Source organism: Crocodylus porosus, unplaced genomic scaffold, assembly GCF_001723895.1.
Source record: "Crocodylus porosus isolate Cpor-Errol unplaced genomic scaffold, CroPor_comp1, whole genome shotgun sequence".
Taxonomy (NCBI): domain Eukaryota; kingdom Metazoa; phylum Chordata; order Crocodylia; family Crocodylidae; genus Crocodylus; species Crocodylus porosus.
In genome coordinates, this window is record NW_017728907.1 from 61432507 (window position 1) to 61446366 (window position 13860).

The following is a 13860-nucleotide window of genomic DNA, read 5'->3' on the forward strand; positions in this document are numbered from 1 at the left end:
CTTTTGCTCTGTGCCTGTGTGGCTTGGGTAGATTTTTGTTTGCTTGTTTACTTCCTTTCTTGATTGCTTTTAATTCTTCTGGATTAAACCTGCTTGTTTTCTCCTTTGCCCATCTATCCCTCTTCCAGCACTCTTCTGATGTTGGTTTGGTTGAGAAATGCCGTCATCAGGGACTCTGGATGAACACAGATATGATGGTGTCAGAATGCTCTTTAAACATTCATGTAAATTTGACACATGCACAGTGTAAAGGGAGGGCTGAATAAAGTCCAGTAGGAATGAGTATATCAAAATAATGCTGAGCCAATAAGCATGTTGAGGGTGGAGCTACTGCAGCAGGGCTAACGAATAATTCTGAATGAAGGCCTTTTTTATTTGGTCTGTGGGGCCTGACTGAACCAGGTAGCATTGTTCTGTAGTGTATTTGTAAGCAATTTGATTTTGTCAGTTTATGCAAATAAATCCGGTTTATTTTTTCTAAGTATTTAAGCCAAACTATGACATGAAAAGGATTGATCAGGAGAGGGAGTTCTCATGAATTTTTCATGAGCGGGTATGTTCAGCTGAATGAATTCAGTGAGTGTCAGTGTGTAGCTTGCAGACAAGCTACATCCACAAGGAGGCTACTGACACAGAAAACACTTTGGCGCATTTTCAGAGGGAGAGCTGGGCTGATAAAGCTCTTTCTGACAACACTGACTTATGATTCTTCAATTCATGCTGCTGTTGCTTTAGGCAGCCTCTACATTCAAAATCAGCCTTGTGAATGACTGGGGTAGGCTTTGCCGATTTATCAGCATTTTAATTTGCAGCAATGTCTGTGTGATGAGGCTTTGTTATGTTTTCTGAATGGTAAATGCGAACATAATAGCTAAGCTATGACAGCAAAAGATTCTTCTAAGGAACTTGTTACGCCAGAGTCAGATATTTACATAAGGACTTTCAAAGAACAAATGCATTTAGAACTTGAGCTTCCCAAAGTGCCTGGGAACAGACCTACATCTCCAAAAATTTCACCTCGCAGTTCTCCAAGGAACTCTCCGTGCTTTTTCAGAAAGTTGCTGGTGAATAAAAGCATCCGACAACGCCGTCGCTTTACAGTGGCACATACATGGTAAGATCTGCCTGATATCAGTCTGTCTCTATAGAAGTGTGCATGCAGCTATGTTTTGTTACAGTGAAAAATGAGCTGAGAGCCATTCACAACACTTAGTGGAAGAGAAATGAATAGAACGGAAGGCAGTTGAAGTACGTATAATGCAGTGCCTGTACAATTGTCATTCGGAGTCTGTTCACCAGAATAAATGCAACCCATAATCTATCAGTACGGGAACTAATCTTGATTGAATGAGAGAAGCAGCCAGTAACTTTCACAGACTTTATATTATTTTAGGTACAGCTTGTAAAATTCTTTCAGAACCATTGAAATACTTTTTTTTTATCAACTCTGATTGCAGCTACAGTGCAACATGGATTGTGCTATTTTGGGTATGTTGCACTCAGGCTTGAATGTTGGCAAAGGCTGTAACTTTGCTGAGTGGCTTTTGACAGTTTTGTTGGGTTAAATGTGCTGCCTTTCAGCCATTTTTTTTTTTTGTTCAAGAAGGGACTAGCTATGATTTGTGTGGCAGTGGTTTTTCCCCCCACCCCCTTCTTAACTGATCATTTTTTGACAGTCAGTAATTTGCATGTTGTTACCGTTGATGTTGAGCTAAACCTTATTAGGTACTAAAGCCCAGTAAATCAAACCATGAAGGATTAACAGAAGGAACTGGTCTATGAAAAAATCTAAGGAATCAGAATGGTTCAGGTTTTCCCTTGTGAATTCAGTCTATATCTGGTTTAAGAATATACCTTCCCTGATCTCAAAGCTGTTTTTGATGTAAGTAGACCATTCTCCACCACAAGAATCAGCTTCCAAAACTTTTTCTATATCTTGCATGTTTTTATAACATGCTGTCTGCCTTCTGTGATCTGAATCTGAGAAGGAAAGAGGGAGAATGAGGACATCCCAAATAGCTGTAAGGGCAACATGTTTAATCTATTTCAGATTGGAGTTGTGGTACAGTTCATATTCTCCTCCTTTCATAATACAGCATATTGTTTTTTAAAGTGATTTCTTTGGGTTGTGTTGGGGGAAAAAACTCAAAAGTTGTATTTAGGCAAGAACTTTCTGAAATGAAGCACTGAATCTCCCTTGTTTTTACTACTTGTTTACAGCAGATTCCCAGCTCTTGCAGATGTCAGTATGATACCAAGCAAATATGCTGCAGGGTACCAGAATACCACATTTATTTTGTGCACTTACCAAAGTGCACTTACAATATAGCAGTACACTTAAGGGAGCCTTTAGTTCAAATGATTATTCCAGAATCATTAGTCCTTTTACTTTGATAACACTTGATTTTTGTCAAATGTCAGTATATCCTATAAATATTTACTCTCTTAGCTTCATTTAGCATTATTAGGTGGCTACTAGTTGGTAATGTCTCTCTACATACATCAGTTCTCTTCAGTGTCTATTACATCAGTAGGGTGTTTTTCATGCCCCCCTGCCTAATATTGAGAAATATGCATGTACTGTGAAGAGAGGTGCTGATGGAGGGAAATGCAGTAAAACTCATGATCATACATAGGTATCATCTGATTAAACATGGCATATTTAATCCTATTACATCCTCAAATGTGTGTAGATGGACAAATAGTCTCCATCTGACTGTAGTTAAAGCGTTTTTATTCCAACTTTTTTCTCTAAATGGTAACTGCACTTGTTGAATTTTAAAAAAAATTTTTATAGTCCCGTTTATGAAAATATGACATATAACCTTCCCCCCCTCATTTTAAGTGTAATTCTGAAAATAAAGGACATGAAACTCACCCCAAAAAGTCTTGTGGATTTGAAATTCTATATAGTGCACCATACTCAGTCACAGAATCCCATAGAATACATATTCTCCATTTGGATGAGCACAGTAGAAAACAATATGGAAACAAATTAAATTGAAGCAAAGTATTTTTAATTTTTAGATGACATTTGAATATATTAGAATGTGTTTATAACTTTATCACATGCTTACCAAACGGGCCAGTTCTGGTTGTGGTGTTGTATTTATCTAACGTTATTATTATTATTATTATTATTTATTATTTATTAATAGTAATAATCAGAGTGAAGCAAAATCAATAATTTAGATAACTGCTTGCTTTTTTTGTTTCAGAATAAGGTTTTCTGTACTGGGAGGGAAATATTGGTATGTAAGGTAATATTAACTACTACATTATAGGTCAAAGTATGTCAAGATATATTAACTATACTAGGTTAGGAAGGGAAGCTCAATACGTAGTGATCAATAGTAGTTGTACTCTTTTCAGCATGAGTAAGAGTGGCAGAATTGGGCCCCAGGTGGAATCTTAAGGCAAAGAGATGCTCTTGGTAATATATACTGCTGTTTATAATAGAGTTTTATTTAAATATTTGTCCTCAAGATTATAAATAGTTCTTTAATAATATTTATATGATCCAGGACACTTCCCCTATTTCTTTAATGCATACTCATCGGCTGTGTAGTGTGATGAGTATTGCCATTTAAATTAAATGTTTTAAAGCATTTTGTGTTTTGCTGTTTTCTTTTTCCAGGATTTTTCTTTTAATTTATTTTAGATTTAATTTTGCTATATTTTAATTGCATGCCTTTTACTTTACTTACCATATATGTAATAAACAAAGCATATACAATATAAAAATAAATAATGTGCAATATGACATTTGTGCTTTAATTTCTTTTTCTGATTATGGAACCTTCCAGAGGTGAGCACTCTTTGAAATGCAAATATGCATTTACATAAAAAAATATTTAAAGAAGATAAACTACATGGTAGCTGCATTTTTTAAAAAATAGTCTATTTTGATTGCAGAAAATTTTGCAGTTCTGAAATATAAGAAGTTAATTAGTATGGTATCTATAGTCAGTGATACCATTTGAGTTTGTTCCAAGCTTAGTGAACAATAACTAATCTTATAAATACCTGAATTTGTACAACCTAATGAAGGGCTATCAAAGCCTTCAACCAACACCACATTTTACTTTGTTGATATGATCTTTGTCTGTGCTGGTTATACAATAGAACATGAACACATATGGAGCAGCAGCCCACTACAGTTGAAAGAATGATTTAGAAAACTTCCTGGAGGGATTAGGTGCTCAAAATGGTAAATTTGGCATGAATTGTTGTTTTTAGTTAACTAAAAAACTGATATAATCTGGCAGCTAGTTATAGCTTGGTCTTCAGGCTAAGTAACTCAGAGTAATTATATGGCTCCCCTTTCTGTACTATTTAACTTCTTCTTCATCTTTAATGTATTTATTCTAACACCCCTACCCTCCTCCCTGCTTTATTTACCACCACCCAGCCAGAGAAATATATTTTATACAGATGGGAGAGCCTGAGTGTGGAGGCTAAATTACTTGTCCAGAATCACATGGGAAGTTCATGGGAGAGTAAGGAACTGAACAGATGTCTTGTGAATCCCAGGATGATGCTTTAATTACCAGCCTCTTTCCTCCCAACATGTTGTGGCCCTATTAACATTTAAAGAGAATTGCCTAAAACAATAAAAAATGTTGTTTATTTTAGGAAGTTGCTCAAAAGATTTCTCAGGCGCCCCTCTTTGCAATGTAAGAAAAAGAAGGCAACAAGAAAACCAAGTCATTCGTCTGTTGATCTCCTTTACATGAGTTGCAGTCATGTTAGAACCACACCTAGCATTCATTTATCATTCATAGATAGTTGCTCATTTTTACAGGAAAAATGCTTTCCGGGGCAGATCTGGAGGGGGTACAATGGCACAGCAGCACCCGCCTTTCAGACTGGACTGTGCTGCTGGAGCATCTGGGGACTTTACAAAATTCTCCAAAGCTGGTGAGAGTCCTCCCTCCCCTTCCATGTTCAGAGGCATGTCCACTCCTCTCCCCTTCCCCCTGTCCCCTGGGGCCTGCCGTGGCTGCTTTCTCTGCTGGTCCAGGGGCAGGAGAACCTTCAGAGCTTCTCCCACCCGTTCCAGCTGGGCTGCTTGGAGGCTGAGCTTGGCTAGGGCAGCGATAACAGTGGTTTCCATCATCTGCGGGACCTGGCAGAGTGGGGGAACATACTCCCTCCCCTATGCTGTGGCTTTGCCAGCTGAGCCCAGCCACCATGCAGCCCAGCTGGAGTGGGCAGGAGCGGCTCTGAAGCTTCTGCCCTGGGGATACCAGGGAAAGCATCGTAGGCGGGAGGAGGAGATGAAAGGGATGTGTCTCTGAGCGTGGAGGCGAAGGGGGGATTCTCACCTGCTTTGGGGACTTTATCCTGGATCTGCCTCTGCTTGCTGTCATTGGGTAAGCTATCTAATGTATAAATCCTCTCTGTAATGAGATTGTAGGCATAAAGCCTATGTTAGGGTGTTGTAATGACAACAGCTTGGCTGCTGATATCTTCCATGTGAAGACTCGGGTATATTGAGGACACAACTGCCCCTCTGCCTGCTGAAATCGCAGGACTTCAGCCCCCACAATGCTTCAGTGAAGGGTCTACAGCAGACGTCCAGGGAGTGATGGCTGGCGTCAGAGACAGCTCGCTACACAGTCTCCCTGTAGCGGGGGATGACGTCCCTTTTCTTTGGTGGGAGATTGACCCAATTGTCTGAGCATAACTAACTTGTCCCCGTGATGCTCTGGTACTTGATACGATCTCGGACTAAAAACCTGCCAGTCGAGAATGCAGTATACTGCATAGTCTCAGTTTCTATTAGCTTCTGAGTACTGCAGTTGTTGTTTAGCTCCATCAAGGTTTGCTGATTTACTTATTTTAATTCTGTTAGACTCTTGTAGATCAAAAAGGAGGTGAAGAAACTGCTGCTTCCTTTATGTATCTCATCATTTTTTGGAGATGCTTCTTTCTGCTTCCAGCTTTGTCTGAGATGAAAGCACGCTGCATCTGTCAATTATGTGCTGAGCCCTCAAGTTAAAAAAAAAATGAAGGAGTGTAATGCAACAGCATTACAACAGCAAGTAAAAACTGAGGTAAAGAAAAGAGTGTCTTGTCTTGAGTTCAGTCATGTGCCAGGAAGTTTCTAGGCTTGGGGCAACTGAATTAAATGAGAAATCACCGAGGGCGACAAAGTGGGGATGGAAGGGTTCTCTGACTTTGAGTAACTCTTTGTCAGGGACCTCAAAACCACAGAAAATCCAGATGACAGAAAAAATTATTCAAACGCATTGTTTTCATTGAAAATTTCTTAAACCCCTACCTACTTCCCTGCAAGACTTCCCACTTTCCATATCGCTTTAAAGAGGTAAAAACACCTTGTTGAAGTTGCAACAAGAACATTTGCAAGTGCAAATACTTCGTAAAATATTCTACAGTGGTTAAAGAAAGACTCAAAAGAAAGTACAGAACTGTGATGTTGATTATTCGATTGTGATAGGCACGAGTATTTTTCCTGATTATAGAAAGAGAGGGCTCTGGTCTCAGAGAAATACCCAGGAATTTAAATATGTATGTGCTATCATTCATGTAACATTCCCCAGTCAAATGAAAATATGGAATTCACTGTTAAAATCTAAATGTGCAAACTGGATGATGATGATTCATGACAATACTTGACTTTTCTTAAAGGGCCTTTCATCTGAGAATGTCAGTGATTTATAAAAGAGTCATTAAATATCAAATTATTTTGGGTACAGAGGGCAAATACAGTGAGTACATTAAAAACCCCTCATTCCAATTCTAGAGATATTGGTTCTGGAGGCATTTCCCTCTTTAAGTGTGTAACTGCAAGACAAAAATATTAAAAATCTAGAGAGGTGTAAACTGAAACATAGAGAGGGTGATAGCTAGCTACCACGGTCACACATGAGCACAATAGCTGAGCTGGTTAGAGGGTCTTTGAGCCTTGGCTCTGTCACATGCTTAATCATTTAGACAGCACTCCCTAAACTCAAATGGTTTCTTAGAGAAGTTTTGAACATGTTTATTTAAAAGGAAGCATGGAGACTAAGGAAGAGCTGACATGAAACTGCTTATGGTATGAGACCTACTACTACATATACCAACAGTGGAATGCTGTGTGCATTGTCTCTCTGGTAAGCATACTTTATTTCTCAATGATTTGAGTCAGTTGCTAGTAGAGACTGATAAGTGCAGTGATTCTTCCACCATAATTTATCCAATGTAGATTAATTTTTAATACAGACCTATTAATGTCAGCTCATTGTTTCTGGTGTTCTACTTGGTCCATTTTGCCCCTTTTCTGTGTTCTGAGTATCAGCAGCCGGCTCTGCAAACTAGTATTTTTGTTTTATCTGTGTTTTTCCTTAATGTACCTTATGTTAATTAATGGTATATGAAGCTAGTTTAAACCCCGACCTACTGCTGGATATAAATATGGCTGTGGTGAGCAAAGCAAATTCCTCCCTATCAGGCTTTTTTGATAACTTATAACATGGTTGTAATTCATGCATCAGTCCATCACAACGTGATTCTATAGTTATCCCAGTATGAGGTTTCTGCAACAATGAAAATTAAGAGTAGATTAAAATATGGGTAAAGACTTCAACAAAGGTGCCTTGAGGTAGTGTTGTGCACAGGCAGTGCTGCAATTATGGTAATAGGCAGATTTGCAAACACGGGTTATTTTGAGTAGTAGGAGGAGGAGCGCAGTCAAGATGTGTAACAAAGTTTAATCATTGTCAGCAATCCCCCGCAGTCCAAGGTAACTGTCTTCCATGATTGCCTTACCTGTGGGTCCAAAGAAGGCTGAAAAGGCCAATCCAGGATCAACAGGTTATATTGCAACTTGGGCATGTTTCCATATGGGATGCTTGGTTCTGGATTCTTGATTCACTCCATGACATGCTGCTTTTGCCACTCCTGCTTTTCCATCTCCTGTTGTTGTGAGGTTTCAAAGTACTGAGATCCTTTCAGCATATTTGTCCTCCATTTCAGGTGGTTCTGGGTGACAGTCTCCCATGAGTTGATGCTGATGTTGCCTTTTTTTTCCAAGTTGGCCTTGAGGACATCCTTGAAGCACTTTTTTGCCCTCCTTTTGAGTGCATGCCTTGACTGAGCTGGAAGAATGAAACTTCATTTGGGAGTCTGGAGTTGGATGCCTGGGTGATGTTGCTGGCCCAGTAAAGTTGATATTGGATAATCACTACCTTGATGCTTATGGTGGTTGCTTATGAGAAGATGCTAATATTGGTGCATGTCTTTCAACTGGATTTGACGGATCTTTCTCAGGCAGCATTGATGGTTCTTCTCCAGCGACTTGAGGTACCTCCTGTACGTTGTCTGCATCTCGGCTCCATACAGAATGGTGGGGATCACGACTGCTTGATAAACCATGAGTTTGGTTTGGGATCTGATGTCATGATCTTTGAACACCTATTTCCTCAGATGTTTGAAGGCTGCATGTTTGTACTTTTGAGGTGATGTTGTATTTCTCCACCGATATCAGCCTTCTGTGAGAGATGGCTTCTGAGATATGGAAAATACTCAACATTCTTCAGAGTCTCATGGTAAATCTGAACTACCAGATCTCGAGACTGCTTGTCAAGAGCTTGTTGATGGAAGACCTTTGTCTTCTGAATGTAAAGCCTCAGTCCCGTTTTCTTGTATGCCTTGGTGTAAAGGTGCTGACGATTGTTTGAAGATCTGCTTCCAAGTGAACACACACTACAGCATCATCAGCATACTGGAACTTGATGAGTGAGGTGAAGGTAGTATTGGCTTTGGCTTGGAGTTGGCTGAGATTTAAATAGTTTACTATCCATTCAGTAGTTCAGCTCCAATCTGACTGGAAGCTTGTTGGTAGTCATCACAGTAAAGAATATCAAGAAGAGTGGAGTGATGACACAGCTTTGCTTAATTCCAGTCTTAACCTCAAAGGGATCTGTGATAAATTTGTTACTGAGAGCAATTACTCGCATACTGTCTTGGAGCTGATGAAGAACAGTGACAGACTTCGGTAAGCATCCAGACAACAGCTGCTTTGAGAGTCAAAGGCTTTTATAAGATCAAAGAAGGTCATGTAGAGAGGTTTATGTTGTTCCCAGCATTTTCCCTGCAGCTGGCAGGCAGTGAAGGTCATGTCAGTTGTGTCTCTTGATGTCCTAAGCCCCCACTGAGATTCTGGGAGGAGCTCTTCAGAAAGTGGAAGGAGACAGTTCTTGCAATGATCTCTCCTGTGGTGGACAGCAAGGTAACTTCTCTGTAATTTTCACAGTCAAGCCTCTCTCCTTTCTTGAAGATTGTCATGATCATGGCATCCCTGAAGTCATCCGGGATTTCCTCATTGTTTTGCATCCTTAAAATGAGGACATGGAGCTGTGATGTAAGGTCCTCTTCCCCCCGCCTAAAGATTTTGGCAGGGATTTCATCTGCTCCAGATGCCTTGTTGTTCTTCATCTACTTAACGGCTTCCCTCACCTTGTCAGCGGTTGGAGGGATTCAAAGATCATCTCTGACTGGATGTTGTGGGATGGAATTAAGAACACTTTTGTCAGCAACAGATTCTCATTTGAGAAGGTTTTCAAAACACTCCTTTCAAGAGTCATTGATGGCTCCTCTTTCTTTGATGAGGTCTCAAGGGGGTCAGTCCCTGAGTGTTAGGACTGTACGTGGCTTTGGCAGTTGAAAAATCTCACATTGTATATAAATCCATGGAGCCAGATGGAATGCATCTGAGGGTGCTGAGGGAATTGGTTGATGTGATTGCAGAGCCGTTGGCCATCATCTTTCAAAACTCACGGCAATCAGGAGAGGTTTTGAATGATTGGAAAAGGACAAACATAGTGCCCATATTTAAGAAAGGGAAAAAGGAAGATCCAAGTAACTACAGACCAGTCAGCCTTACCTCAGTCTCTGGAAAAATCATGGAGCAGATCCTCAAGGAATCCATTTCTAAGCACCTGGAGGAAAAAGGTGATTAGGAACGGTCAGCATGAATTTACCAGGGGCAAGTAGTGCCTGACCAACCTGATTGTCTTCTATGATGAGACGACTGGCTCTGTGGATGTGGGGAGACTGGTGGATATGGTGTACCTTGATCCTAGCAGGGCTTTTGATATAGTCTCTGTGGCAGAAGGCCATCCCTGTTTCTCCCCAAAAACTGTACTCTGTGACAATTTTGGTTAAGATGAGCCCTGCAGAGGGTACACACCTTACCCTATCTCTTTGGGTAACCTGCGCTGGATACATTCCTGGGGGGGGTGGGGAACCTGCTTCTTCTGCCTATGTGACTGGCATCACATACCTGGGTGAGGGGCCTGGGCTCCCTGGAGAGCTAAGAACTTCCAGTCTGCCTAGCAACTAGTGATGCATTTCAAATTGGTTGGCTGACAGCCAACAGGTGCTGGCCTCCATTGGACCAGGTAAATGAGGTCATAAGGGCTATATAAGTTAAGGACTGCCCAGGAGGTGGGGGGCAGCAGCCATGAGGAAGACTCAGAGAGAGATGAGAGCTTGACCATCTGAAACTTGTTCTCTCTCTCAAAACTCATGATCAATGAACTGCCTGCCTCCAGAGGGAATCTCGACCTGCCTCCAGATGATACTTGTGAGTAAGTTACTTGACAGCTAACTAGATATATAGCTTGCAGTAACTCAGATGCGTGATCAAAGGCTACCCAGCCATGCCACTTTGCTCTATGGGATTTCTCTGATATTGCTGTATTGTGTACCCTATTGCAACCCTACCCCTTGTAACCAATAAAGTTCTCCTTTGTACCAGCGTGGGAGACTTATTGGGTGTGGGTCTAGATTATGCCTTGGGGTCCCTTTGGTTTGGCTGACTAAGGGAGACTGCTACTTGTGCTTCCGACTGAAAGAAGCACCCTCAAGTGCTTGAAGTGAGTCAAGTACTCTCAAGGGCTACTAGGCCTGTGTTTCCCAGGGTGCACAGAGCCAGAATAAAGCCTAGCTCTGGGTGGTGGCAGTTTTTACCCCAGGCTAGCGGGTGTGCTCCAGGAAGCGGGTCAGCCAGATGTGAGGTGCCCAAAGGAGGCACTTGGAGTCTGGAAGGTGGTCGGGCGCAGTGAGGTGGGTGGCTCAACGCAGCAGCACCCACTGCTGGCCTGCCACAGTCTCCCACAATGTTCTCCCAGGCAAGCTAAGGAAGTATGGGCTGGCTGAATGGACTGTAAGGTGGATAGAAACCTGGCTGGAGCATCAGGCTCTGAGAGTAGTAATCAATGGCTCAATGTCTAGTTGGCAACCAGAGTGCAAACTGGGGTTGGTCCTGGGGCTGGTCTTATTCAGTGTTTTCATCAACAACTTGGAAGATGGCATAGAGTGGACCCTCAGCAAGTTTGCAGATGACACCAGGCTTGGGGGTGTCATAGATATGCTGGAGGGTAGGGCTGGGATTCAGAGTGACTTAGACAAATTGGAGCACTGGGCCAAAATTAATCTCATGAGGTTCAACAAGGAAAAGTGCAAAGTCCTGCACTTAGGACAAAACAGTCACAAACACCAGTACAGATTGGGGACTGACTGACTGGGCAGCAGCTCTGCAGGAGAGGACCTGGGGGTGACCATTGACAATAAGATAAATATGAGCCAGCAGCGTGTCCTTGTTGCCAAGGAGGCTAATGGCATACTGGGCTGCATTGGTATGTGTGTTGCCCATAGGCCAGGGGGAGTGATCATTCCCTCCATTCAGCACTGGTGAGGCCACTTCTGGTGTACTGTGTTCAGTTTTGCCCCCCACCCCCACTACAGAAAGGATGTGGACAAATTGGAGAGAATTCAGTGTAGGGCAGCAAAAATAGTGAGGGGGTTGTGGGGACATGACTTCTGAGGGAACTGATCTTATTTAATCCAGAGAAGAAGAGACTTAGAGGGGATTTAATAGCAGCCTTTAACTGCCTGAAGGGGAGTTTGAAAGAGGATGGATCTGTTTTCATTGATGGCAGATGACAGAACAAGGAGAAATAGTCTCAAGTTGCAGCAAGGGAAGTTTAGGCTAGGTATTAAGAAGAATTTTCTCATGAGGAGGGTAATAAAACACTGGAACAGGTTACTCAGAGAGGTGATGAAAACTCTAGCCTTGGAGGTTTTCAGAACCCAGCTAGACAAAGTTTTGGCTGGGAAGATCTCGTTTGGGATGGTCCTGCTTTGAGCAGGGGGTTTTTACTAGATGACCTCCTAACCTGACCTCTATGAATCTATGAAACCATGCATATCGTGGATGTCAGCAAGATATTGAATCTCCCTTGCCTTGTTTTCCCACCATCTGTTCTTTATGTCATGGGTCCTCCTTTGGACCTCTGCCTTGGCTTGTTGGCGATTCAATTTCTTTTGCTTGGACTTGGGGTCATTCTGCCAAGCACAGAAAGCCTTGCACTTACAGTTGATCAATTCTCAGAAACCTAGCTCATCAAACCAGTCTGGGTGTATTCTGTTAGAGAATCCAAGCATCTCTTCACAGGTGCTGATGATGGTGGATTTGAAGGCACCCCAAGCACTGCTGACATTCTCCCATTGTTGTTGATTGGAATTTGCTGGCTTCTTGTTGAGGAACTGGTAGAAGACATCTCACTTGATTGGGTCCTTGAATCCTTCAACACTGACCTTCCTCTGACATTTGCTTCTGCTGCAGCCATCGTTTTGGAATCAGTTTGAGTGATATAACTGAGCAGCTGAGTCGGTGATCAGTCCAGCAATCATCATCTCCTATCATAGCTCAAGTAATATGGACATATTGGCGATCACAGGCATAGTCAGTCAAGTGCCAGTGCTTAGATTGCAGGTGTTGCCATGATGTCTTGTACCTCTTTTTCTGGCAGAACAGTGTGTTGGTGAATCCATATTCCATGCATTCAGTCAAGGAGGATGCCACTGGAGCTAACCTTTCCCACTCTTTCCTTGCTGATGATTCTGTTCCAAAGCTTTGAGTCTCTTCTGACTCCGGTGTTGAACTCACTGAGCAGGATAAGCCTGTCTTGCTTGGGAATGTCAGAGAGGACCTGGTCAAGGTTGGCATAGAATTCCTCCTTGGTTTTGTCAGAAATGTTAAGAGTCTGGGAATAAGCACTGATAGTGGGGTATTTGTTCCCTGCCAATTTGAGACAGAGTCATGAGTCAAGATGTAATTACACTAAGATTGCAGTCAAACTGAAGTTCAAAGTGGAGGAATATGTGAATGGTGTCTTATCAGTTATGAAATGCGAATCAATTACTAGTACAGTAAAATGCAAGTCTCCACTGGTATGGTACAATTTCAATAAGCATTGGGAATTACTGTGAAGGGTGAAACTCTGTGTAATCTATATTGTGTGTTACACCTTTATAATTCACTTCTTGCCTTTTGTATGTTATAATCTGACCTACAGAAAATATACTGCACCATGAGTAAACGATGGTATTTGTTAAAGTATATAGCCTTCTGTCTTGGTATAATGTGAAGCTATAGCCGCTGAAAAATAACGGGAGTTAATACTCAATTTGGAACTAGATGGAGATGTATGCAGTCCAGTTCTATAAGACTCATTTACCCATTTATCTAGGTGTATATGAGAGTCATGAAGCAGTAGCTGATATTTTTTTGATAAAAAAAAATCATGTTTGTCCACATGGATATTAATATTAGGGGTGTGCAAAATGAGCTGTATTTGATGCAGATTCAACCTGAATCAGGACACTGTCCCAATTCGATTAGGCTGAATGTGAAGATTTGATGCTGATCCGGAAAATCAGTGATTCGGCCATAGACACAGTTTTAAATGTTTTTTCTACATACCTTGAGATACCAGGCACAGCTCATGAATGCTGCAGTGGTGGGGTGGATAGAGTGTCTCACAGGAGCACAGGGGGCTCCCCAGC

The 13860-nt window shown here is 41.7% G+C and overlaps 1 protein-coding gene across 1 annotated transcript in view; it reads left to right on the forward strand.

Moving 5' to 3' along the window:
* The first annotated feature begins 631 nt into the window (after positions 1–631).
* The window catches only part of PDE4B (phosphodiesterase 4B), a 287515-nt gene continuing 274286 nt past the window's right edge, over positions 632–13860 (forward strand). The window contains exon 1 of the mRNA XM_019531586.1: positions 632–1114. Within this exon, the coding sequence (XP_019387131.1) occupies positions 879–1114 (236 nt within the window). The 5' untranslated portion in view covers positions 632–878. The remainder of the gene's footprint in view (positions 1115–13860) is intronic.